A 26,597-nucleotide genomic window follows, 5' to 3' on the forward strand; every position below is an offset into this window, starting at 1 on the left:
AATGTACAGTTATACTGGGACAAACTGATTCTCATAGTGCTGCTGAAGAGGGCTGACAGCCCATGAAGATGAGGTGTCCCTGTCCACTCACGGCCATTCTCCTCCCCACCCCCACCCCCCGCCCCACAACCTTGTGCATGGAGTGGTAATCCCCTTAGAGCGTCTTGTGGGAAGGGGATAAAAAGGAATCATGAAATGAGGAGCTCCCTGACACTACACCCCAAATTAGCTGGTGAATAGATGGGGAGTTGGAGATAAGCCATTTCTGTCATCTACAGTCCTATTGAGGAATTCCTTGGTACCACCAGACTCACTCCTGATGTCTGACATGTCTATTAGATACGTGATGTCACTCTCCGCTGTGTCCCACTTCTTAGCAGATGTGCAACTTGCCTCAGGTGACATGTGAATAGGATTCAGGATCAAATTTGGTCCACTGGTTGGATGATTAGCTTCCCAGATCTGTGCCACATACCAACAGGGAGTGCGATGTGAACACTGATCAATGCCTTCTGACTCTCCACTCCATTATTTGAGTAAGAGGTAAAGTCAGTGATTCATGGGGTGGGATTTGGTAGTAGTATGGTAGCTCTACAGCTGCAGTGATATGTGGCTTTGTCCTATGGGATTCACTGAGTTCTTTGTGGGCTGTGACTGTGCTCTAGATCTCAGACAAGACTGCTTGCCTGCTGGACTTATCATATACTCTAATTTTGCATTCTGAAAATAGAACATTCTGTTTTGAGATCTCCTGAGGAACAGCACTATATAAGAACTAGGTATTGTTTTGCAGAACAGGCATGTGCAGTGCAGAATTTCTAAATATTTTTGTCTTTCAAATATAACAAAATATTCTGAGCAGGTCTATGTAATTGATCCAACGCAATTGTGGAAAGAATACCTGAGATAAGGCCCTGATTTTCTGCTGGGCCTCAGTCAAATATTGCTGAACCTTAGGTTTTATGGATACAGTTGTTTTCACAAACATTTGTGCCTTCAATTTTGTAAGCATAAATGATTGCAAATGGAATTCTAACTATCTGTTATATTCGTTCAGACCAATTGCTGAATGGTTAGCTATCTTTTACATGCAGGGTCTTATCCTTATGGTATTTGATCACTGACTATTGACACATGAAATTCACTGGGGCACAAAATCCATTGTGGACATAGCTATCTGCAGCTTCAGAATTACAATGCAATTGCAATTCTAATAACTTTGATAATATAGTTGTATGTAGATTGTAATTAAAAATACTGAAAATATACTTCTAAATGTGTATGTTCTTTAATAGACTCTCAAAGTTAAACAGCATCACTTCAAGTTAAGCCAGAGTCAGCAAGCAGTCTACAGGCAGAACTCCCTCTGCTCTCTGTGTGTATTGCATATTATACATATTTATATAATATAATTCCTAAAGGAAAATGTAAACCATTTGTGGGCTTTACAGGGGTCTGATGCTTTCACCTACAAAATGTAATTCAAGTGCAGATTTTTGCTCATATTTATAGAAAATAAAAGCATACGTCCAGATTGTTCAAGGGCTTTGAGGTTCTTTGCACATACAACTAAAATAAGCTTTCTGCAATATTTTTCTATATAAGAACTTGTTTATAAGCTTTGTTAAAGTTATGGTAAACGGGCCTTTCTCTGCTATTTAAATACTACTAAAGTTAAGATGAATTAATTGCATTTGTCAGTCAGAATAGGCTTTTTAGAAAAAAAAATGATCTTTTCATATGTATGAATACCTTTTAACTGTTGTTTAAAGGATAAAATGTCTACATGGTTGCAGACAATGAGCCTCCTGTGCTTCAAACGTTGCCAGACACTCTACAGATATTTTCTGGGGAAATTTTTATGCACCAATTTATGGCATACTTTTTACATTGGACTCTGGTCCTGAATAAGCCAGACTTGTCCCTTCTGGACTCATTATATGGAAAGCTGTGGCAAAGAGTTCACAGAAATTGATATTTTCTTTGACAGATGATTGCAATGCGAAGACTAAAGTAATAGCAGAAGTAACAAATATCACAATCAAACAGCTTACGCTAATTCTTAACCGATAAGATACCTAATGGCAAAACTAATTGCTAGTTCATAAGAAGTAATCTCTTTTCATTGGGCTTGTCTTGTAGGTCAATGTGAGATCGTGTGATTGTTTAAATGGTGGCTCATGTGTGACAAATATGCATCTCCTGTCCAGAAGTGGGAAATACCTGTGTGTCTGTCTGCCTGGCTTTGAAGGTGACCTCTGTCAAGTCAATATTGATGATTGTAAATCTAATCCCTGTGGTATTGGTAGTTGTGTGGATGGGATAAACAGCTACTGCTGTGCATGCGCACCTGGGCTGTGGGGTAAATTGTTATTTTTCTCTTTTAGTAGACAAATGGCATTTTCTAATTACTTTTATTTTACTTGTGTAGCTTGAAATTAATTTACTGTGCTACTTCATATGTTTATACTCTTGTGATATAATACCAAGTACTATATTAGATGCAGCACCTTTAATATTTGCTTGCATCCGTGTGCACAGTCTTGGCCATGTGACACAATTCCATCAGAAAAACTATTAAGCCGTGAGCCCTGCCCCAACTGGCTCAGTCTGGGAGCCCAACTCATGATGTTGCTGACTGTAACAACTTGTTCACTGGCCACTACAGAGTGAAGAGGCTGACCTAATAAAACTAACTTATATAGTGGGTTACAATTACAGTTTTCTTCTGTGAATCAGTTGCTGTGATCTTTGAAAGAAAACAAAGCATTTTGCCAATTTCTTCTCTCTATTACACCAGCTCTACTGATGTCAATATGTCAGTATGGGTATAACTGAGGGCACAATCTGACCCCAAACAAGTACTGTTAATTGCTGACCAGAAGCAGGGACAGGAAAGCAAAGGCTTTAGGGGATGGTCTTGCAACTTAACTCAAAGTCCCTGAGTTAGTGGAACACTTGCATTTCCACTGTGTGAAACAGCAGGATGCAGGAAGTCTGTCTATGCTATAGATTGTGGGGCACAATATGGAATCCCTGTGTTTCAGCATTCAGGAATAGTTTATAAGTATGGCAATGGCAAATAAGACCTGTGGGTCCACCCAGAAATGACCATCTGATCATATTTACTTTTAAAAAGTATGTGCAGAACATGCCAGAACACCTACTTGTTTATTTGTGCTTGTACTTTTTATTCATTTCAAACACAATGCAGGTAATCATTCTTTATGCTTTTTAAGGATAAGTAAAGAATGTTGACACACTCTTCCCCAGTTCAGCATTCTTGCTGAGCACATCAATGGTAGGTTTAACTTCACTGGGACCACTGACATGCTTAAAGTTAAGCACATGCTTAACTTCTTTGCTGAGTTGCACTCTACAAAATTGCCTCTTTATACATATTCTGCAATAAGGAAAATATTCTTTGTGTACTGGAAATACGGTTTATTGACAGACCTGGAGAATTCATGAAGTTTGTACTTATGTATGTGGACTTTGTTTTCTATTGCATTGCCCACGTAAATTCCACTTTTTTAAAAACATAGAGCCAAAATTAAGTAAAGCAATACTCTAAAAGTCTTTATTTCTATTGAGGCAGTGATTGCCAAGAAGATATTGATGAATGTGTATCCAATCCTTGCTTTCCTGGAGTGTTTTGCATCAATATTTTTGGTTCCTACTATTACAGTTTATGCCCAAATGACTTACATGGAGATGGGAAGATATGCCATGGTAACATAATCTTTTTCCATGATACTGTAATCATTATATATTAATTCAGACTAGGAATCTTGGGTCTGTTTTGCCCAGCTCATTTATCTATAAAATGCTTCATCTGTTTAGAAAAAGGAATTGTAAATATTTTTCAGATACATAATATTATTTGATCTAAGATCCTTCCCGTTGACATACTGGCTGTGACTACACTTGGCCAAAACTTTGAAATGGCCATGTTAATTAGCCACACTAATTTCTCAGCTGAGAGGAATAAGGGGATTTCAAAATGTGTGGGGTCCTTTCAAAAAGGACCCTCGTGTAGCCGAGCTACGCACGTTCAAAAGTGGCACGTTCGAAGCTCCTCAGCCAGCAGCATGCTAATGGCGTGCTGAATGTTCATTTCAGCACTTCATTAGTATTCTTCAATTTGGCCATTAGCATGGCCATTTTGAAGTTTTGGCCACATGTCTTTTCCCATGTGCATTTAGTGACCAAATATTCTAAATATAGTTCAAGGAATCCGATTACATTTATTCAAAACAAACAACTTCCCAAGGTGCCTGCAAGATTATGTAATATTGCAGCTGTTCAATAAGTTACATGTGGTTATTGTCATGCACTTTTCCAAAACCTGTTGAGAAACCTCCCTGCTTCATCTAACCTCTCAGAATTTTGTGATATTTTATTTTATTAGCATTTTAATTTTGCTAATGTTTTCTAGGCAGCCGAAACAAAATTGACAATTGATGTTCTCTCACATCTTTAGCTTGCAGAAAGCTTTCAAGAGGTTTATGATGAAAGCAAGGAGGACACTGAAGAAATGGGGGGGAAAGAGGGTGCCTACATTTTTCATGAAGAAGATGGAATTGCTGATGCACATGCTGATGAGCATGTATCTGGGAAGTTAAGCTATCAGTCAACTTTATGTTGTTCACATGAGTTTTAAGCTTAAGAAAAACAGAATATAGTCATTACTTGGGCTGCATTCTCCTTCCTGAGCTCAAAATGAAACAAAAATGTGAATATCAAAGCATCACTTAGGATAGCAAAGTCACTTGATCATGTGATGAGAGGTAGTGGACATGTTGTATTTTGCCTGCCTAAATTTATATAAAACATGGCCTTTTACTGTGGTAACCAAAACCAGATGATCCCAGAGGGGTAGCTATGTTAGTCTGTAGCTTCACAAATAACAAACAGTCCTGTAGCACATTAAGGACTAATAACAATATTAGTTAATGAGTTTTCTCAGAAAATCTAAGTGAATCTTATCCACGAAAACTCATTGTCTAATACAGTTGTAAAATTGAGTGAAGTGCCTTAAAATCAACATTATGCTTTAGTGTACACACAGCCTGACGCTGATATTAGGAAATGCTAGGTCAGAGTTATGTAAGGCCACAGAACATCATAGCATATATTAATGGACTTTCCTTCTGACCTGGCATGCAAATGAAAAACCTTTGCTGGGTATTACAGCTGGGTAGTTTGAAAAGGTCAGTCCCAAATGAGATACTGTATTTTATATTTACTATATTTGGCCTTAGATGCTCCAAGTGTTCAAACCAGAATTTTGGTTAATTTGCACACAAGTCTTACCTCTTACTCAAAGAAGGTTCATGTTTAGAGATCAGAAATTCTACTGGGATGCTGTCCACATCAGAATCCCAATCAATTTGACTGTGAACTAAGTAAATTCCTCTTTCCATTGCTCTTTGAATCCTCAAGTCAGTTGACCCTTTTAGTTTTCAATTGCCATGTCAACAAATACTGCTTTTTTGAGATTGTCAGACCCTGAAGAAAGGAGTGAGTTGAGTTTACATGTGAACTCTGAGAAATGAAAAAATATCAAGGCAGGAGACTATAGTGAAGTATCTTGAACTTATCATTTATTCAGGAAACTATCACTAGATGTTAATGTACCATTTGTTGCTCAGTCTTGAACCTTTTGTTTTCTAAAATTGTACCTGAAAAAGTTTATAGTAGACAAATCCAGGCCAGGAGCATCTGGTCAGAGTGGGACTTCTATTAATATATCCCAATCTGGTCTGGTGATGTTGAGACAGAATTAATATTAAATGAAGTTCCAAATGATGCATTGGTGTCTAACTCCCATTAGTACCAATACAATAGAGATGTTCATCTCTGGGGAAGAATTTGCAAAATTAATGACGTTTTTCACAGAGCTAAAATTACAAGAATTGTTTTCACACCATATTAGGGGTTGTGTTTTTTTCTGGTGTTTTGGATTATAGTGGTTTGGAACAGACACTGTGAAACTGGTGGTGAATGTCTTACTCCAGATGTCTGCCAGCGTAAAGCAGGATGGTATGGGCCTACATGTAACACGGGTAAAATCGGTTGTTCTCCAAAGGGAGCTGCTTTGCGAGAGTTCTCCACTCAGGGACCTACCAGAAGCAGGAGGGACTCCCACTGTTCAACCTTCTGAACAACTTGTTTCAAGCAGTGGTATGCTGCTGCTGCTGCTCTGGAACCCTAGCGACCCATTGTGCACCCAGGGTTAGTTCATTTCTTAGTGCTGGCTGGAACTTTGAAGGGAATGTAATTTCTGTTCTCTCACCTGCCGTCCTTTAGATTCATCATAGTCACATTACTCCTTAAAGCCCTGTACTGGCAACAAAGGGACCCTGTTTTGTCACCCAATCATGGCTGGGCACAGTGGTTATGACAGACGCCACCGGTCCAGGGCAGAGTTGGGGGGCCCGGCTAAGGCGGGAGGGGCTGGGCTGAGGGCAGTCAGTCCTGGCCCTGGCCCACCTAACATTCTCTCTTAGCCCTGTGTGGAGCAGCAGCACGGCGCTGTGCGGCATTTCAAAGGGGCCTGGAGCTTCAGCCACCACCACTGCTGCTTTGGCAGCAACAGTGGCTGGAGATCCAGGCCCCTTTGAAATGTCAGGCCTGGGGGCAGCTGCTCCCTTTGCCGCCCTATCGGCGGGCCCAGCTAGGCATTTCTTTGTGGCTTTCATTGTTTTGTTAATTGTTTTCCCTTCTGTGGGGCTGTAGCCATGTGTGATCCCATATACCTCAGTGGTGGCTCCTGCACAGAGCCAAATGTCGGTCTCTGTCCAAAAGGATTCTTTGGTGCCTGGTGTCAGAATGGTCATCGGTTTTCTCTTACTTCTGGTTTATTAGAAAACCCTCAGGAAATGTCTCCCTATAAAAGGGAACTCTCAGGATTTCAAAAGAGCCCAGTAAAGTAACATAAGTGAAATGTAGAGATCTCCTTAAGATTTCATTCTTTATACTTGCTGGGAGGATGAATGGACCTTTGCTCACCTTGTGCCTTAGCACCCACACAGATGCCAGTCATAGATGTACAAGGTCTGTTGGCGCTGGGGTGTGACTAGGCACTTAGCTGATTAACATGCACACTACTCTCAGTACAGCTATGATTTTGTCATGGATATCTTTAGTGCAAGTCCACGAGGGGATGGGCAATAAAGAAAAAAATCACGGAAGCTTATGACTTGAATTTTACTAAAAATATGCATGACAAAATGGGGAGGACTAAGCAGCTTTAGGGGCCAACTGGGAGCTCCAGGAGCCCCCACCACCTGTAGATGCTCAGAAGTCCAGGGTCCCCATCCACTCACAGCTCAGAGCTGCAGAGCTGCCACCACCCAAGATGGCTGGGATCTGCAAAGGAAGCCAGCCAGGACTGTGGGATTCCCCTACCCTGCCCCCCACGGTGTCTTGGAGTCCCCATTGCCTGTGGTAGCCTGGAGCTATGGGTCATCCTGGCTGCCACAGAAGGTGGGAGATGCAGGGGTTTCCCTGCTGCCCACAGTGGTGGGGAGCTACACGGTGTCCCCAGCCTGTGGTGACTCAGAGCCCCAGAGTTTCCCCTCCGCCCCAGCAGCCCACCATCACTGGCTAAAGTCCTGGAAGTCTTTAGAACTCACAGACTCTACAACTTCCCCAGCCTTCATGACAAAAAGGTAGCCTTAGCGGGGATACTAGTGTGCATAGCATCCTGCAGACTGGGCCCTGCATCTGCTACAACATAGGCACCGCACCATGTCATTATGGCTCCTGCAGGCAGCCAGGGGTTTGCTAAATACCCTAGAAAGATGCCCTATAGATGTGCATCTTAATAATATGCAAGTGTGTAACTACAATGGGGGCTGTGAAGGGAGGCGGCACAGGGCCGTTTTGCTGCGCCTACAGCATCATGGAATCCCCTCCCCAGTTACAGAGTCCTCCTCAGTCAAGAGAGCTGTTGGGCTTATGGTCCCTGTGTGTGACATAGCAAGTAGCCAGAGGCCATGGCACAATCCCGTCTTGGGGCCATTTTCTTTACAAATAAGTTGACTGTGCTTTTAGATTAAAGCCCTGTCTGCCTTTGTGTATTTCACCTGTGCGCAGTCAGCACTGTCTGTTTGGGGATCGGTGTGCACTGCCTAACCTGTGCTCTTCTTGGCTTGGTTATACTGGAGTCATCTGTGCAAAGAAACTACTATATGGACACAACGTAATAAAGGAACAGGAAAACAGCAGTGGCTCTGGTTTTACGGAAGCATGTTTTGAAACTTGTTTGAAAGCCAGATTTTGTTTTTCAAAACTAAAGGTATTGGTAATTCAAATACAAGTTCCAGTTTCAGCACAGATTCTAATTTCAGGTAGGCATTGTTAGCTAAGTACTAGGAATGGGGCAAAGTATTTGTTTAGTGAGTACGAAAATTCATAGAATTCTTTGAAAATGTGAACCTCAGTTTGTGCAAAGTATTATTTTGTTGGATTTAAGTTTTGAAGGAGCTTAATTTATATTTAAGTAACTGATTTTAAAAGGATTCAGTGTTCATGAAAAACTTTGTTGCAAAGATATCCTTTACTGACATCTTGAAAGGTTTAATCTTTTTATTAAACTGAGGATTTGATTTGAGTTATAAACATTTTCTATTCAATACAAACATTACAATGTATACCATTACAGAGAATATTTGCTATTTGTGTCTCCCTAATTCATATTTTTAAATGAATTAATGCTTTATGGATCAGTATTCAATATTCTGTTTCTGAGTGTGACAGAAAAGCAAATATTCATTGGAAGCTGTTAAATTTTATGATGGAAGTTACAACATGTTCTGAGAACACTAAAATATTTTATTTTTCCCAAAGTACAGAGACATCATGGTTGAAGAAAATCAAATGCATGGATTACAAAACTATGCTGTATCAACTAAGAGGCACATGAAACTAAAAAGAGGCTTTGAAGGCAGTGATGAATTCAATTTCTTTAAACAAAGAGTGCTGTCTTGAAGCATGTCTAATAGATTCATTATGATTTTAAAGCCAAGAGCACTAATTTTTTAAGAGCTTTAGAAGAATAACATACTAAGAGCAGAGATGTAGTAATATGTTGTAAATCCTCCTTTTATTGCTGCCTCTCACTCAGAAACCACAGCCTCTGAATCTCTACAGTAGACCCTCACTTTGCACAGACTTGACTTATGAGTTTTCACAAAAACGCGAATTGAGTCCAGGGCAACCCTACTTTCCAGTATCCTGCCTCACCACTTACCTCCATGCTGCTGGCCAGCTCAGGGGCTCCTTAGGAGGCATCTTCTGCCTTGCGGCTGCCTAGCCCTGCAATTCCAGAGGCACAGAGGGGCAGGCATGGCTGTAGCTGCCCAGAGCCAAGACACACTGCAGCTCGAGCAGCCCAGGGCTCCTGCACTGTGGGTGGAGCTGCCACCACCCGAGCAGCCCCTGGAGCACAGGGCTCCAGTGCTGTGACTGGAGCTGCTGCCGCCTGTGCAACCCAGGGGTGGCAGGGGCTCCATGGCTGCTCTGCAGCCTGCCCCACCCCTAATGTGGTCCCCACCTGCAGAGGCTCCAGCCGCTCGGTTCCCCGAACCAGGGGAATTCTGGGGATCTCCCCAACTCCCTTCCCCAATTTATGCAAAATTTGATTTACACAGAGGTTACCCAGGACACAACCTCCGTATATATGGAGGATTTACTCTACTGGACTTTGGGTATCATAGATAATACAAACACCTAATCCTTTGTGAAGCCATCGTTGGAGCAGTGATCTGTAGTGAATATCCTTTCTTGGAACTTAATCTAAATACAGTAAAACTCCAATTAGCTGATATAATTGGGACCAATCCATGGTCAGATAACGGAAAATGTTGGGTAAACCAGGGAGACAGCCATGAAGGCGGGGGGAGCTGCCAGCTGCCCAGGTCCCTTCTGCGGGGCAGGCTGCTGGCTACCACGAGCCAGCTCATGGTTGCTGCAGGGCTTCAGGAGTGATTCTCCAACCCCTGGTTATCCAATATTGTGCCCCAGCACAGTGGCAGCTGCGGGGGGCAGGGCACGGCTGGGGCTGGGGTGGTTTTCGCAGCTCCAGCGTGAGCTTAAGGAGGGGGCAGAGCTGGGGCTTATGGCTGTCACCTCTTGGGGGGATGCTAATTGTATGGGAGAGGTACAGGGGAAAAGCAGTGGGGGTCCCCATGTGTGGCACTGTTGCCAAGCACTGTGGGGGGGGACAGTGTGGTACAGGGGCACTTACCTCTTCAGGCACAGCGGAGTGCCCTGTCTCTACCTGGCCACTGTTTTCTTGCTGTGGCTGCCCCGGGGGTCACTCTGCAGTATGGTTGTTCCCTGCACTCACTGCCCCTAGTGGTGAGTCTGAAGTATGTCACCCCTCCTGTCGATGCCCCTCCCTTTCCATGAACTGGGAAATCCTAAGAACTGACATTTCAGCCACATCCCAATTTCCAGCCACAGCCAAACCCAGACCTTGGTTTACGTTAGAGCCAGAGGAAGCTGCGTACCAAATTTCATGGTGGGAACTCTTACGATTTAAGAGGAGTTCTTGACCAATCGCAGCACAGACAGACGTTCTCTAAAATATATACGACCTTCTAAAGATGGTTACAAATAAACGTTTTTACAAAGTTGAAGAATTGATGACTCCTCCCTGTGGAAACATTTATGTACCTATCTCACGTACATGGTGAAAGTCCACACCATCTTATTTCTGGCTATTCGCTGGTTCAACACACACTGCCCAGCCCTGGTACCGGCCTCTGCATCCTCTGCAACTGCAGGCTCTCCTCTGCTAACTGGGGGATCTAAAACTAACTTTCAACTTTTGTTAAAAGAGAAAAGTTTCTAGTCATTTTCCCTGAGAAGACTGTGATCTTTGCCTCTATCAGAGCAGGCAAAATATGGCCCCAGGGCCTTGCCTGCTGCTCTCCCCATGCCAAAGTAGCTGGCTGCAGGGGCCATGTGCTGGGGGTGGTGCACACAATCTCACAGCGCCTATTGATTAAAGGACACACAACACGCAGAGCACGTGGCCTCCACAGCCAGCCACTTTGAGTGGCATGCAGGGGCTCTGGAGGCAGGGAGCCTGAATGAGTGTGCTGCTGGTCAGCCCACCCTTTCCTGAACCCAAATTCCCTGCCCCAGGTCACAAACCAAACCCTCTGCACCCTATCTGAACCACCAGTCACAAGCTCCTCCTTCATCCATTCTCCAGATCAGAATCCTCTCCTGCACCCCCCTCAGCAACACCCCAATGAACTGCCCCAGAGCACAACCTCCTTCTTCACCCAAACTCCCTCCTCCCAGACCCCCACTCCACCCCAATCTCATATCTTGAGCTCCCTTCTGCACCCAGCCTCCATCCCACACCCCATAATTCCTCCATCCATATCATGGACGAGTGTGGCCTTGACCACTTACCAAATTCTTGGCACGGCCCCTCCATCAAAAATTGTTGCCCATCCCTGGTCTATGTGAAGTGGTGGCCGGCCTAGGACAATGGGGCATGAGGTGGTTTTGATATCAGCACACTCATTGGCTGAAGACTCTGCCCGATATGCTGCTAGCAAAGAGAGCCTGGAGATGCTCCACAGAAAACCTGCAGTGTTGATAATGGAAAAGAAATTGGATTCTAGAATGTCTTTGGCATTAACTACATAGGAATTGAGGTCTCCAAGAACAACAAACCTGGAGGATTTCAACTTTATGCTGAGCTACTGCACAGTTAGACCCTCAACTCAAGGCATGAATGTTGCCTCAAGTTTGCTCCTATCATTCAGGTGGAGCACAGGGGTTGATTTTAAAAGCCCTTGAGTTCAGCTAGAGGGATTGGGCAGAGTAGACACACTCATTACAAATTCAGCCTGATGCTCATTATATCAACCTAAGCTGGTAGGGTAGACAAGCCTTAATTTAACAATAATAACAATAATTTATTTACAACAAGTCCTGTGGCACCTTATAGACTAACAGATATTTTGAAGCATAAGCTTTCATGTGCAAAGACCTGCTTTGTCAGATGCATGAGTGGAGGGGGAGGGGTTTCAGAGGGGTATTTAAAGAGGTGGGTCTCAGTAAAAGGAAGGGCCAGAGCTGACAAGGTCTATTCGGTCAGGGTGGAAATGGCCCGTTAACAGTAGTATACATCAAGAGACGAGAAAATAATTCAGATATGTCAGGAGGGATATTGCCCATTGTCAGATTCTAATGTGGAGGTGTGAACATCCAGAGCAGAGAAGCTGCTTTTGTAAAGGGCCAGCCACTCCCAGTCTCTGTTTAATCCTTGGTTGATGGAGTCAAACTTGCCAATGAATTGCAGCTCAGAGATTTCTCTCTCCATTTTATTTTTGAATTTTTTTGTTGTTGTAGGACTGCTACTTTTAAATCTGTTACTAAGTGTCCAAGAAGACTGAAGTATTCTCCTACAGGTTTTTGTATGTTACCATTCCTGACGTCTGATTTATGTCCATTTATTCTTTTATGGAGAGACTGACCGGTTTGGCCAATGTATATTGCAGTGGGGCATTGCTGGCACATGATGGCATATATTATATTAGTGGATGTGCAGGTAAAGGAGACCCTGATGGTGTGGTTGATGTTAGGTCCTGTGACAATATCACTGGTGTAGATAGGCGAGCAGAGGTGGCTGAGAGGTTTGTTGCAGGGATTGGTTCCAGGTTTAGAGTTACTGTGTTGTGGTCTATAGTTGCTGGTGAGAATTTGTTTAAGGTTTCATTCAAAATCCCAAACAGCATAAAAGTCACTTTAGCCAGCAGATGGTGCTATATTCCAGCTCTATTTGTCAAAAATAATCATGTTTGCAGCATGTTAAAATTCTTTGCTCTCATTCTAAACACAAACCCACCACACTTCATTTGCTAAAATGGTCCACAATGTTAAAGGGCCAAAGTCATAGGTCTTTTAGACATGGCTCAGACACAGCTAAAGGATATTTTAAGTGTGTTTCATCTTCAGTACTGTAGGTCTGGAAGGCTTCCATCAGTTTGAAGAAAAATTTCAAGAATATTTTGTTTTACTGTTCAGTGTATTTTAAGTTTTATTTAAAATAAAGCTTATTCCAGTGGCAAACACTTACCATTAAATTCCTTCCATCTCCATCCAGATGGCTTTAAAATGTGGCTAGATTTCTTAGATTTTTTTCCTTGAAAACTTAGTTGTCACAGTTGTGCCTTGTGCATTTATTACCTGCTGCTTTTCTAAGCTCTTTGTGGATTGGGCTATCCTATCTACTCTCTGCCTGTTTACTTTTGGGGAACCTGACGATAGTAGAAGTGAAGTCCTTTTGCAGTTGCATTACTGCTTGCCTGATTTTTATTCATTAGTAAATAGTGAATCATATATGGGGCCATCTACTCAGTGCTAGGGCCATCTCCTAGTTGTTCGGGGCATTGGTTCTGCAAGGACAACACTCCTTGTGGTCACACTCTGTCCCTTTTCCTCTCTTCCTCACTGTCCCAAGAAACACCATGGGTAACATCTCCAAGAGATTCGAAAAGATGTGCATTCATCTTGGGTACAAACAAGAGGCCTGGGTGGCTGGGCAGGAGAGCTTTCTCCTCTCCAAGGTGCAGTCTACAGATGGCAAATTGTAATAGGCATGCGGAATGTCCCACATATATTATACCCATGTTCTTTATTTGCCCTTTTCCTCAGAAGGAGCGAGCTCTGGAAGTGTGCTCAGCCCAGCCCTGGGGGTGCAAACCACAGATAAGCACTCTCCTCTGTTTTTTGTCTGCTTCTCGATAAAGCTTGGTGGCAACTGTAAGCATGAGAAAAGCTCCCTCCCCTTCAGCCACTCTGCAGCTGTTAAAGTTGAAGCCTGGTCCATAGGATGGTTTGGGTGCCCACCCTCAGGCCCCATACTTTAGGGGACCCTGCATCAGCTGCCTCAACTGTCCTCTGGATAGGACACATGGAGCCCAGGGCATCTCAGAATATTACTTGGGGGGATCTGGTGTGGGAGCAGCAGCACTCACCACGGCAGCAGGAATTGGAGGGCTCACCACCTGTCCTCAGGGTGCTCCACTTCCCTCTGCCATTGTGAAGAGGAGCACAGCAGTCTAGGAGATGGGTGGCAGAGCAGAACATGCTGCCAGATTGCTACTGAGTTGCTCTAGCTCCTGCCACCACCTCACATCGCTTGGGATGAGGGGGCTTTGGGTAAGAGGTGCACTGGAGGTGGGCTGGGGCAGAATAGGGCTGGGAAAGAGGCACAGTGGGGTGGGGCTTGGAGGAAGGGCTGGAGTGGGGGCAGGCCAGGTGCGGGGCAGAAGCAGAGCACTGTCAAGCCTGTGGTGAGAGGGTGACCCAGGCCCAATGACTAGGACACTGTGCCGGGGGGAAGGAGTGCCCTGGGTCATGTGCCCCACCCAGGGACAGCTCTGTCTAGGAGGATGGGGCTTACATATAGGCACTTCCATAGGGTGACCAGAGGAAATACAAAATCTCATTTGAAGGCACCCCACAAAGAATTGGTGTCCCTGGTTTGACGTTTCCCTACCCCTGCTCACTGGAAGAGCTGCTTGGAAAATGGTGAAAATAGTTCTTTAAGTTGTGAAACAACTGGGCCAAAATTTTGATGAGTCTTGACTGATTTTAATGCAGGGGTCTCCAATTCCAGCTCCGCCATGAAACTTCTGTAAGCTCCATGACAGTCCCAAGCCTGGATGAAGGAGGGTTGGTCAGATGTGTGTTGATGTGCTGACTGTCAAACAACAATAGGAATGAAATCTGATGCCAGTACAACTAAATGATAAAAGATGCCAGCTCAGATGTCACCCGGATAAACAAGGTCCGCGATACCAATCAAGCAATCGGGGTTGGGTCAATAAGTTGGCTACCAAAAGAAAATTACAACTAACACACATGCTATCCATTAGACCATGGAATGTCTGAACTCTGTGGACAACTGGAAAATTAGAGCTGCTTTGGAAGGAGATGGAGAGATACCAATGTAATATGCTTAGACTGGGAGAGATGCAATGGACGGCATCAGGAGAGATATGCAGTTGCAAAGTCATTTGGTCAGGAAACGAAATGAAGCATGAAGCAGAAGTTGGATTCCTTCTTAGCAAAACAGCTAGAAGAGCATTATTAGGATACAAACCAGTGAGTGCAAGAATGATGGTAGTGAGATTCAAAGCAAAACCACTCAACATCTCAGTAATTCAGGTGTATGCACCCATGTCGGACAGTACGGAGGAACAGATTGAACTATTCTATAAAGACTTGCCAAAGACAGCGGAGGAGATACCGAAGAAAGATGTGTTGATCATCAGAGGAGATTGGAATGAGAAGGTTGGAACAGGGAATGAAGGTTGGGAGAGAGTCATGGGAAGGTTTGGATATGGAGAAAGAAACGAACTAGGTGAGAAACTACTACATGCTACAGAGCATGAGATGGTGATCTGCAACACAAGATTCCAAAAAGAGGACTGTAAGAAGAGGATGTGGCAATCAAATGACAGGAAGTCCAAGAACATGATAGATATGATTTTGATAAGAAGAAGATGGATAACATCAGTACAGCAGTGCCATACTTTCCAAGGAGCACATGTAGACTCAGACCACAGTCTAGTGATCGCAAACATCAAGATAAAACTCAAAATAAAATGTAAGACACAGTTTAAGAAAAGAAGAGATGTGGCTAGGCGATGTGAGGAAGAAACAGGGAATACATACAGAGCAACGCTCGAAGAGAAGATTAAGAATATCGCCACAGAGAAAGACCTAGATAAGAGAGTCGCAGGGATAGCCATCGCTGTAGAAGAGGCAATTGAGCAGACTGTTCCAGAAGAAGAAAAGATCAATAAGAAGTGGATTACCCAGGAGACACTGAAGTTGGTTCAAGAGAAGAGAGCACTGAAAATCAGAAGAGATGTTTCTGAGATGGCAAAACAGCAATGTAGGGTGAAATGCAATGAGGTAAGGAAAGCAGCCAGAAAGGAAAAGGAGAAAGGGTTAGAGTAGCCATGTGAACGTATAGAGAGGTATTACAGTGAATGTAAAACCAGGGAGGTGTATAAAACAATTAGGAATATTAATAGGAAATGGCAACGGAAGCAGACGACAATCAAAGATGAGAACGAAGAAGTGCTCGTGAACAGGGAGAAGATCATGCAGCAACGGATGAGATATTGCACCGATCTATACAAAACACAGTTGTACCCGAGTGTCTCAGAGGGAGTGATTGAAGAACTGAAAGAGATATCTCCCCTGAGCATCAAGAGTGAGACTGATATTTCGAAGGAGGAAGTAGAAAAAGCAGTGAAATGACTAAAGAGCAACAAGAGCCCTGGAAATGATAAGATCACGGGAGAGATGATCAAATACGGTGGAGAAAGCATGATTCAAGAAATACACTGACTCTGTGATATAGCATGGAAAGAAGGGAAGGCACCTAAGGAATGGACAAGATCTGTGCTAGTGACAATACCCAAGAAAGGAAGTACATTGGAGTGCAAGAACTACAGAACGATTGCCCTAACAAGTCATCTAGGCAAGGTGCCAAGGATGATACTGACTGAGAGACAAGGACTGCAGATAGAGGAACATATAGCAAATGAGCAAGCGGAGTTCAGAAAAGATGGAGGTACCATAAAGCAAATATTGGCACTAAGACTGATAGCAGAAAAAGCTCGACGAAAGAACAAGAACGTATACATTTTCTTCGTTGATTTTCAAAGGCATTTGACAGTATAGATCAGAAAGTGACTTGGGTGGTGTTGGAGTCATACGGAGTGGATAGCAGACTGACACAGTTGTTAAAGGATATCAATGACAATGCGGAGGCAGCAGTGAGAACATGCGGGGAGTTGGTAAGTTGGTTGAAAACAAGTAGAGGTACGAGACAAAGAGATCCAATATCACCAAGTATCTTCATCGCCCATCTGGAGAGAACAATGGACAAGATCAAGGAGGAGGAAGAAGGGATATCTGTGCACAGGAAGAGAATTAACAACTTGAGGTTTGCAGATGATATAGTTATCATTGAGAAAGATGAGGAGAAGCCAGCAAAAACGGTGCAGGTGTTAAATGAAGAGAAGCAGTACGGACTGATTATGAACATTGATAAAACAAAAACAATGGTATTTGGAGATAAGGAAATAGGAAGGAAGATCAGTGTTGATGTTATTGAACTAGAAAATGTAGAGAAGTTCACATATCTGGGGACCAACATAACATATCATCTAGACTGTGAGAAGGAAATAGTGACTAGAACAGAGAAAGCAAGAGCAAATTTGAAGGTGATGGATAAGATCTGGAAAAGCAAAGCGATTAGCGTAAGAATGAAGCTGAGCATTTTGAAAATGTGTATTCAGCAGTATGTTGTACAGATGTGAGACATGGGTAATAACAAAAGATTCAAAGAGAAGAATATTGGCATTTGAAAATTGTTATATATATCGAGGATGTGAGTGACGTAAGAATAAATTTGAATATTGATTAGGCTAAGTCAGTCACACCAGAGCAATGGACTGGACTAAAACTAAGTCCTTTCCAATGCTCCCAGGATTTTACCCCGTGACCCTGCTCGCCGTCTACAGTGGGTCTAGTCACAACGGGTTTTCAGGGTGTGTGAACTGCGCTGCTGCGGTGTGTTTACCCAAGGAAGAAATACGGACAAGGTGTTAGGTTTAAACAGGGAGAAAGGGTTTATTTAACAAAGTAGAAGTGTGGATTATGATAAGCTAGGTGACACAAAATATGTGGACCCTTGTTTTTCTGAAATAAGCACAGGATTTGAATACTAATTGGCTTATAGCCTTAAACAATAGGTAACTGCTATAACAGCACTGCTATCTAACCCCTTAGCTACTTACTGCGCTTCCGGGACGGGCCGTGCAGCCTTCGATGCATGCTGTAAAATGGAAAGGATAACTTCAGAGCTGAATATTGTATTTATTTGTTCCTGGATCTTCCTGAGGTTCACCAGGTCGCTCGACCCTTGGCCGACTACCACGGGGAGCAGATCTTACTTAGAATAAGAATTTGCCTGCGCTAAGCTAGGTCAATTCTCTAGTTAAGTGGGTTGCCCTGCTGGCCAAGCAGGGGAGAGCCCAGTATATGCGGGGTTTCCTTCTGAGAGGTTATCCCCTTAGTTAAATGGTGGGGTTTTCCTAGTTAAAGGTTATCCCCTCAGAAAGGTACTGCCTATTTCGACCACCTTGTTACGATAGCCCTTTATTGCAGACCTTCATTACCCTTAAAAGGTTACTAAGAACACCAGGGTTTTCCCTTTATAGGGTTATCCCTGACCGCTCTACCCTCCTAAATGGGGCGGGGCTTATAGCTCTGGATTATAATTATAAAGCAGTTTGCCTAACTATTCTTCTGTGTGCATGTAATAGTTTTAGGCTAGACCAATAGCATTGGCCTCCTGTGCCTTTACAAAGAGACAAGGGATACAAAATTTAAGACGCAGATCATGGACTTGGGGAAGTCCCAATCCACTTTCTGTTACAAAACTATATAAAAACATTAACTGCTCACCTAATTACTTATATTAGCCTTAAACCCAGACCACAAATACCTCCCTATTCCTGCTCTGTAATCCAGGCGCTGGGCCTGTAGTTCTCTTCGAGCTAGGAAGTTATGACCCTCACGGCGCGCTTGTACGGCAGCCGCGTCAGGTCAGATAGTAAAGGAGGAAGGAAGAAAAAGAGAGCCAGGAGGAAAACCGGCTTGGTTAACAAAACCTCCTGTCTTTTCAGGAACGACCGTAATATTTCAGACACCGGCCCGAGCTAAGGTCGGTGACTGGAAGGGCAGGGTCGCTGCTGCGGTTTCCCCGTGCAGGGCACCGTTGTTTAGGCGGTGCGGTCTGCCGGGCAAACCCTCCGGATAAAAGAACCGGAGCCTTACTAGTGATTTTTTGCTCTTTGTAGACTGGAGCTCTTCTGGTCTTCTGACTGGAGCGCTTCTGTTCTTCGTCGGCCCACGGCAGCTAGCGAGCGATGACTGACACGCAGGTCAGCTTCGGCTCTTCCGCCAGCGATGTTCAGCTACAGGCTCAGTCCAGCTCTTAGCTCAGTCCTTTTCTGTAGTCTTCTTTCTTCTTTGTCTGTTCTCCTCCGAGGTCTGGTCCGGAACGCCCCAAGCACGGCTGCTCTCCTGAATATATGCAGCCTGGGTGGACCTGTTTGACAACCTCTGCCTGCTAGGTCCTCCTTAGTGCCACAATGTATCAAAGGGGCATTTGACTACTACATATGTATAAGGATTCTAAATTAACCAATCAGTTTGAAACCTTTCAAACGATAACTTCATACATATTCATAGCCCACCAAATATTAATTGCAACGGTCATTTTCCAGCGGCCATTTTGTGTATCTAAACACCATTTTGACAGTAAATATACTTTACAATTTATCTAATTTTGATGTGGTTTGTGAGGGAAATATGTCACCACTGCTGGTAAAGCAGATTATAAATTTTAAATGCTCAGCTTAAAGGCTGTTTGGTCAGGATGCAGGGCAACCACACAGACACCACGGCTCATGGACAGGGACATATAAATCACCTCAGAAGAGGATTTTTCTACAATATAAAGATTCTGAGAATAGGATGGATGCAGAAGGTCACCAATGAGGAATTATATAGATACAGCCGAAAGACAACCTGCTGCAGAAGATAATAAAATGAAAGCTACAACTATTTGAGCATATTTGCAGAATGAATGATGAATGAAAAATCAAGACCCTGGTATTCAGCATAATGGACGGTTCGAATAGGAGAGGCAGACCCCATAGAGAATGGATAGATGATATAGTAGATTGGTGTGGAGCTAGTCTGCAGAAACTCAGCCACTCTGCACTGGACAGGGAAAGATGGAAGGAAATAGTGAGAGAGGCATCAGACACCAAAGGGTGCTGAGCCCACGGTTGTTGATGGTGAAGATTGTATTTTCACCCTACAATGATGTCTTCAATTCCATCTACCTTAGGGCCAGTGCTAGTCCTCAACTCCTCCTCTCTGGCAGGGCTCCTGAAGAGGAGGGGAGAAGGTCCTTCATGTATCCCCTTTCCCTGTGTTGCCAGTCTGCACTTGCTGGCCCACACACTCCCCCACCATGTATTCCTGCTGCCCCATGGCAATTTAACATCGCCCCTGGGGCCCTGGTACCAATAACCATTGCACAGTTGGGTTAGAGCAGCTTCTGGCTGCTAGATCTGTGCCACTACTAGCACATCCCTGTGGCCCAGCAGTGGTGTGTTCAGAGCCTTCCTGACCTGCCCTGGGCCCTGGGCTTTAAGGGTATCCCACAGCCATTGCCCCAGCCATTTTAAGAATGGAATGGTCCTTCATGCGGTGGTTAGCCTGCAGGGCCCTGAGTGGACTGGGCCAGCAGCCAGGGTCAGACCCCCTGCACTCACCATGGCAGTATGAGCCATGGGAAAGCAGAGCTGTGCAGCAACCTGCTTCAGTCCACAGCCATCTCCCAACCTTGTGGGAGGGGGCTGGAGGGAAGGTATGTAACATGGAAGAGAGGGTGGAGCGGGCCTGACTGAAGAACTGCTCAGGCTTCAGACAAACCCTGAGCCATGAGTTTGAGACCCCTGTTTTAGTGGAATGCTGATGCTGCTCCCGTCCTCATGGTGTAGTCTTTGTAACATCTCTCTTCAATGGCTGTGCAGCCACCTCCACCCACACTGCTGTCACCAAAGGGCATTCTTCAGAGAAGAAGGGTTTTCCGAAGGATAGGGAATCTGCCTGGGATTTGGGAGACTTGGATTCAGGTGTCCTACTCTGTCACTGACTTCCTGCGTACCAGACCGGGGATAACAGCACTTTCCTACCTAACAGGGGTTCTGGGAGAATAAATATAGCATGTTTGGGTGTTATGGTAATGGACGCTGTAGAAATACTTAAAATGGCTACAGGCTTCTGTCAGTATGGAACTAAATTTAGGAAGGTCATTGGAGGATCCTGACCCAATAAAAATAGATGTTAGACAATGAGTGCTCATGATCCTAATTATTCTATTTTTATTGTGACTCACCACAGAGCAATGCCCAGTGATTGAGTAATACAACAACTTGATGCTTTGCAGCTTGCTGCTCTTGTTAGATAAGGGCAACCTTCTTCCACTGTTTCCTACCGTGATCCAGTCTGTTCACTGGCTACCACAGCTATAATAGAGCACTCCATCACCTATAAATTATTCCTACCAGAGAGAAGAGTTCCCTTAGTGGCTGGATGACCTTATTAGAGGTAAGTTATCACTCGAGGCACAATGGACTTTTGAACGTATAGATGAACAAAAGTTTTTAACACACAGATGTTTACTGTGATCTGCTATTAAAGCAGGAGGCATATTCATGAGGACATTGTTTCTATTTATGGTAATCAAAGAGAAATAAATAAGGAAAAAGACAAATGTATGTTTTATTTAAAAGGAGATACTTACTTCAACATCAATGGCACGCACCTACAAAATTATTCTACTTGTAAAGCACACAAAAGAACTTTGATTCATATTCATTTGCTTTGTCTGAAATAAACACTTTCCCTTTCATACAGAAGAGTTTTTTTGAAAAATACTTGGGACAAAAACTACTTATAGAGAACTAAAAAACCTCCTTCCTCTCTTTCATACTCATCAAAGCAACACAGCTCATCTCCAGAGGATAGTACAGCAAATGAAATCAGCACATATTTGGAACTACACACTTCCCACTATGTTGACAAGGCAGTTTGCAAACCAGATACATGATATGTCTGCCATACAACACAGTTTAATTTTTCTTGCATGTCTCATTGTAAAGCAGAAGTGTTCCCTAGCGACAATACTGGGACAATATCAATAAAAGCATAATGGAAGTACTGTAAGCAATGACTGTCTTTGACTTATAGCCTCATGAGCCTCACTGGGAACCAGTGTTGCATCAAATTTTACTCACATTTTATTCCCTTGTTCCGTCTTCTCCGCCTTATGAGCAGAGAAAATATAAATCTTAAATCCAGTTCTCTCTGGAAGGCTGGCTTGCGATTTGAGCTATAAGCCTGCCTGGGGACATAAGAAAAAAAAGAATACCATAAGAAGATCTAAAGGACTTCCTGGACTCTGAGCATAGAGGGGAAAGCAGGTGCTACTTCCTGCTTACCTTCCAGAACAGTAAGGTGGGGAGGGGTAGTGAATAGACAGTAGTTCCCCTCTCCTCATAATGTGCCAACTAAATTGGCCTGGGGCAGGGAAAGGATGCTGTAATTTGCTATTGGCACAGGCCCAAAAAGTGAAGTTCAAAGTGGCAAAGGTTTGGTGGCTGCTGTCTCTGAAATGATCACTGGCCCCATAACTGAAAAAATCCCAACAGAATATGGAGAGTTTGATATTTTTTATCACTGTTTATTCCACAAGACTGTAATTAACAGCAACCTTTGGCACCAGGCACTTCGTAGTATCTCCACAGCATGCCCCACATCTGTCCTTGATCCTCAGGGCAAGCTCTGTACATCTGTCTGCTTGCATTAGATAGGACAAGGGATAGGCTCTTTCATCAGGGATCTGATTTGTGGTGTCCCTCCAATAAGCAAATCTATTATAGTATTTATTTGTAAGGTTTCCTAATAAATACAAGCTTCAGTAGTGTTTCTGCAGTGTGTAGAATCCAGGGCCCATCTGACTCTGGAAAATCAGAACCAATTTTTTTTTCACCCAGTCATCCATTTCAAAAGGATTAACCCAGAGAATTAATCCAGAGACACTAAAAGCTACTGCAAAAGAGACTGAGTTCAAGGACAAGCGCTAGAAAACAATTCTTTCTGTCTCTGAGACCGGTTGGAGTACATCTGCACCACTTATTCTCCAAATACACTACCTGTCGGGGCTGTCTTTCAAAGCAGTGTTATTACAGAACATATGGGGAAGCTTGAAGTGAATGAAAACCTTTTGAGCCTTCCTTCATTGTATTAATCACTCTGGCCGTTTCTACACAAGCCACTTCCTTCGGAAGTGGCATGCTAATACATGGAGCAAAAGATGCTAATGAGCAGCAGATGCAAATTCCCCGTGCCTCATTAGCATAATGTCACGTGATTTGGAGTCCAGAAGACTGTTCTTCTGGACTCCAAAATGCTGTGTAGAAGCATGGCCCCCCCGGGGGAGCTTCCAGAAGGACGTGCTTCTTCCGGAGGCCGCTTCTTCCTGCATCTACACAGTGTTTTGGAGTCCGGAAGATCAGTCTTCTGGACTTCAAATCATGTGACATTATGCTAATGAGGTGCAGGGAATTTGCATCCATGCCTCTTTAGCATCTTTCACTCCGTGTATTATAGCCTGTGTAGAAACGGTCTCTTTGAAAATGTGAATGCTCATACTGTGGATCCACAAAGGTCAGGCCCTAATCCTCAGAGATCTCGATATCTTTAGGAACTAGCTGTTTAGATACCTTTGAGGTTCTGGGCATAAGTGCTTGGGAATGGTTTTGGGCTAACAGCCCTACTCAATACCATTCTTTATTAACCCTTGGATGAAGAGGAACACAGGAAGCCCCCATCCCCAACAATAAGCTGTCAAACTGTAGAAAAAACCCTCCTCGTCTATGGTTACACTCGAGAGTTTTGTTGACAAAACAGGGGTTTTGTCAGCAAATCCTATGGAGCATTTACACACAAAATGGGTTTTGTCAACAACATGTTGACAAAACACGGCACTTTTGCCAGCAGTGCTCTGCCGCAAAACTTTGAGGCACAACGCTGCTGTTGACAGATTTCTATCAACAAAAGAGCTGTGTAAACACCCCAGCCGAGTCTACATTAGCCCTCTCCTTTCAGGAGGGGCATGACAATGAGGGATTTCGGCAGATGCTAATGAGGTGCTACCATGAATATGCAGCGCCTCATTAGCATAATGGTGGCTGTGCATGTTTTGAAAGTGCCTTTTTCTAAACACATGCCACTCGTCTAGCCAGGGGCCTTTCAAAAGGACCCCCGATTTCAATAGCCCCTTCTTCTCATTTGGTTTTGGGAAGAAGGGACTTTTGAAGTCGGGGGGGTCTTTTTCAAAGGCCCCCATCCACATGGGTGGCACATGTTTAGAAAGACCACTTTCAAAACCCGCATGGCTTCCATTATGCTAATAAGACACCACATATTCATGGCAGTGCCTCATTAGCATCTGCCGAAATCCCTCATTACCAGGCCCCTTCTGACCGGAGGGGCCTAGTGTAGACACAGCCCCCAAGGGGCCTTTCTCGACAGACAGGGCATCCACAACAAAAGGAAGCCCTGTCCGCTGTGCTTCTGGGTGCTGTTTTGTCAAGAGAGCAGCCAGGCAGCCTGGCCGCTCTGTCGACAGAGCGGAGCACTTTCCTGATAGGCTTGTGTGTGTGGTCACACTCTGTCGACAGAAGTTTCATTAGCAAATCTCTTCCAACAGTGACTTCTGTTGACAGAGTGCTGTAGTGTAACCGTAGCCCTCTCGTATAAGAGGATGTTTCATTTCATTTCATTCAAATCCTTGTCTCTCAAATGACACTGCCAACCGGTGCCAGTGTTGGGTTTATTTGTGATGTGGGAACTTGTTGACTAGCAATTGATCTGAGATCACAAAATATTTTTCACCAAGGCCCACAGAAGTCATTAGATAACGATTTTTGGTGGCTACCAACCAAAACTTGGATTTGAACAGTGACTTTGAGATGAAAAGCTCTCTATCCCTTTACCAAGCTCACAAGCCACTTTGGTTAGCTATCTGAGGGCACCACTACACAAAGATAGCCCCAACACAGATGAGGACAGGTTCATTCATTTGTGGTTTTGTCAAGCATCAATGCTCTGAGGACAAAAATGGTAATTCAAACAAATATACAAAATACTTACATGTCATGCTCCACCAACACATCCCCAAGACAGCTCCAGATTCCAGGAGACACATAAGCCCCATCATGCCAACACCCCTGAAGAAAATCTCTGGAAAAGAAGAATGGATTTTAAAAAGGAGTTCTTTTCATTTTAAATATGTTAGTTTAATTAACAGCATGAGGGAAATGAAGAAGGAAATAAATGCTATGCTCCCTCAGACATCATAAGTGGTAACATCAGTAGAAGTAGGGTACTGGCAACCTGATTCAAGATACAAAATATTGAGGATCGAAGGTTAGATGTTCCAGTGGTATAAATCAGTGTAGGTCCACAGGAAAACTATGTCATTGAGGCTCTGGCCTTCATTGAGGTTCAGGCCTATAAATGTATTCATGTAGCTGTGGTTCACTTAAAAATTCAATGAGCGACCCATCCTGTGTAGAGTCATACAATCCTTAATGGACCTACAACACTGTAGCTCAAAGTAATGTGATAGCACTTCTCTTTGAATTAATGTCACCACTTTTACTGGAGTACTATCATTTGCATAATTATCAGCTCTTTACTATTTTTTAAAATGTTTTTATTGGCTTTGCAGTTACACCTCAAGCTCATTGAGAACATTTTCATTATTCTTGCTCTGCATACTGCATCTATAACCCAATTTTATCATCCATTTTATAATTCCATTTTATCATCCTAATAGAAAAGCAATGTTGCCATTTTAATCAGGAAAAAAGTCTGGTTTTTCAAATTAAATGGCTTTTACAGCATACAAGTCTGCTCCCCACTACTTCTTACACATTCAGCCAATCTTAATTTGTCTGAGCAGACTGCAATGACACGTCTGGCAAAACATTTCATTCCCACAGATCTCTCATTAGGCTGCCATCTGGGCATGTTTACAGTCCTCAGGAGCTGTTAGCTTTTTGAGTTACCTCAGGTGAAAATGAAACATAAATCTTGGCACTTACCCACCTGGCCTCTTGAGCCTGTCCAACCAGAAGCACAAATATACTGCACTTCCCCATTGGTAAAGATGCATTCCCCACCATTCTGACACCTTCCCTTACAACTCGCTGCAAAGTGCCACCACACTGAACACATCCAGCAGATAATTAGCATTAAATAGTCCGCTTTCTGATTGTAGCACAAATCTGAAGAAGCTAGCAGCCTGAAAGGGTAGTCTCATCAGTAATTAATTAGAAGCATTTATTCCTGTGTGATATTCTTAAGCTTTGCAATGTGCTCTTTAGCTCCAAGATATTATTAAAACTGAAATAAAATAAATTGCTTAAATATTAACAGAATTTCTGTCATAGTTATATGTGTGTTAGCACAGTGTCTGATTTTCATGCCCTTCAATTTACGAGAGTGAAGTAAGGAACTACTTAATGCAAGAAAAGATGACAGGATACAATAGAGATGGGTCAATTTTTTTGACCTACAGAGCTTTTTTCACTAAACAAATGCAGATGAGTTGACTGAAATATTTTGCAAATGGATATGGAATTTGTCAGTTCATTTCTGTCCACAACAGACACTGAAAAAAACCCTGAACATGTTGACATAGTCAAAAATTCAAGTTTTGAGATTTTTTATTCCAGATCACAAGTTTTGAAATGTACCTCAATTGAAATATAACCCCTCCACACGCACCCCCCCTAAATCTTTTGTTTGACCACCAAACATTTTTTCTGTGATTTTTGTAGCTCAGCCAATGAAATAAAAAATCAGCTTTTGCAGAACTCTAGAAT

At 43.4% G+C, this 26,597-nt stretch overlaps 1 protein-coding gene and 1 long non-coding RNA gene across 2 annotated transcripts in view; one reads left to right on the plus strand and one right to left on the minus strand.

Annotated features, from left to right (window-relative positions):
• The window catches only part of VWDE (von Willebrand factor D and EGF domains), a 28,435-nt gene extending 19,438 nt beyond the window's left edge, over positions 1-8,997 (plus strand). The window contains 9 exon segments of the mRNA XM_074985496.1: positions 1,797-1,874; positions 1,877-2,025; positions 2,143-2,362; positions 3,595-3,732; positions 4,443-4,643; positions 5,973-6,068; positions 6,742-6,837; positions 8,104-8,195; positions 8,854-8,997. Coding sequence (XP_074841597.1) covers positions 1,797-1,874; positions 1,877-2,025; positions 2,143-2,362; positions 3,595-3,732; positions 4,443-4,643; positions 5,973-6,068; positions 6,742-6,837; positions 8,104-8,195; positions 8,854-8,997 — 1,214 coding nt within the window.
• Positions 8,998-11,481: 2,484 nt separating this feature from the next.
• On the minus strand, positions 11,482-25,128 carry LOC142008875 (uncharacterized). The gene is made up of 3 exons (XR_012644255.1): positions 24,859-25,128; positions 21,939-22,045; positions 11,482-11,614 (listed from the first exon to the last, which is right to left on the minus strand). It is a non-coding gene; the product is annotated as an uncharacterized LOC142008875 (long non-coding RNA).
• Between the last annotated feature and the right edge of the window lie 1,469 nt (positions 25,129-26,597).

The sequence above is a fragment of the Carettochelys insculpta genome, chromosome 2 (genome assembly GCF_033958435.1).
Source record: "Carettochelys insculpta isolate YL-2023 chromosome 2, ASM3395843v1, whole genome shotgun sequence".
Taxonomy (NCBI): Eukaryota; Metazoa; Chordata; order Testudines; family Carettochelyidae; genus Carettochelys; species Carettochelys insculpta.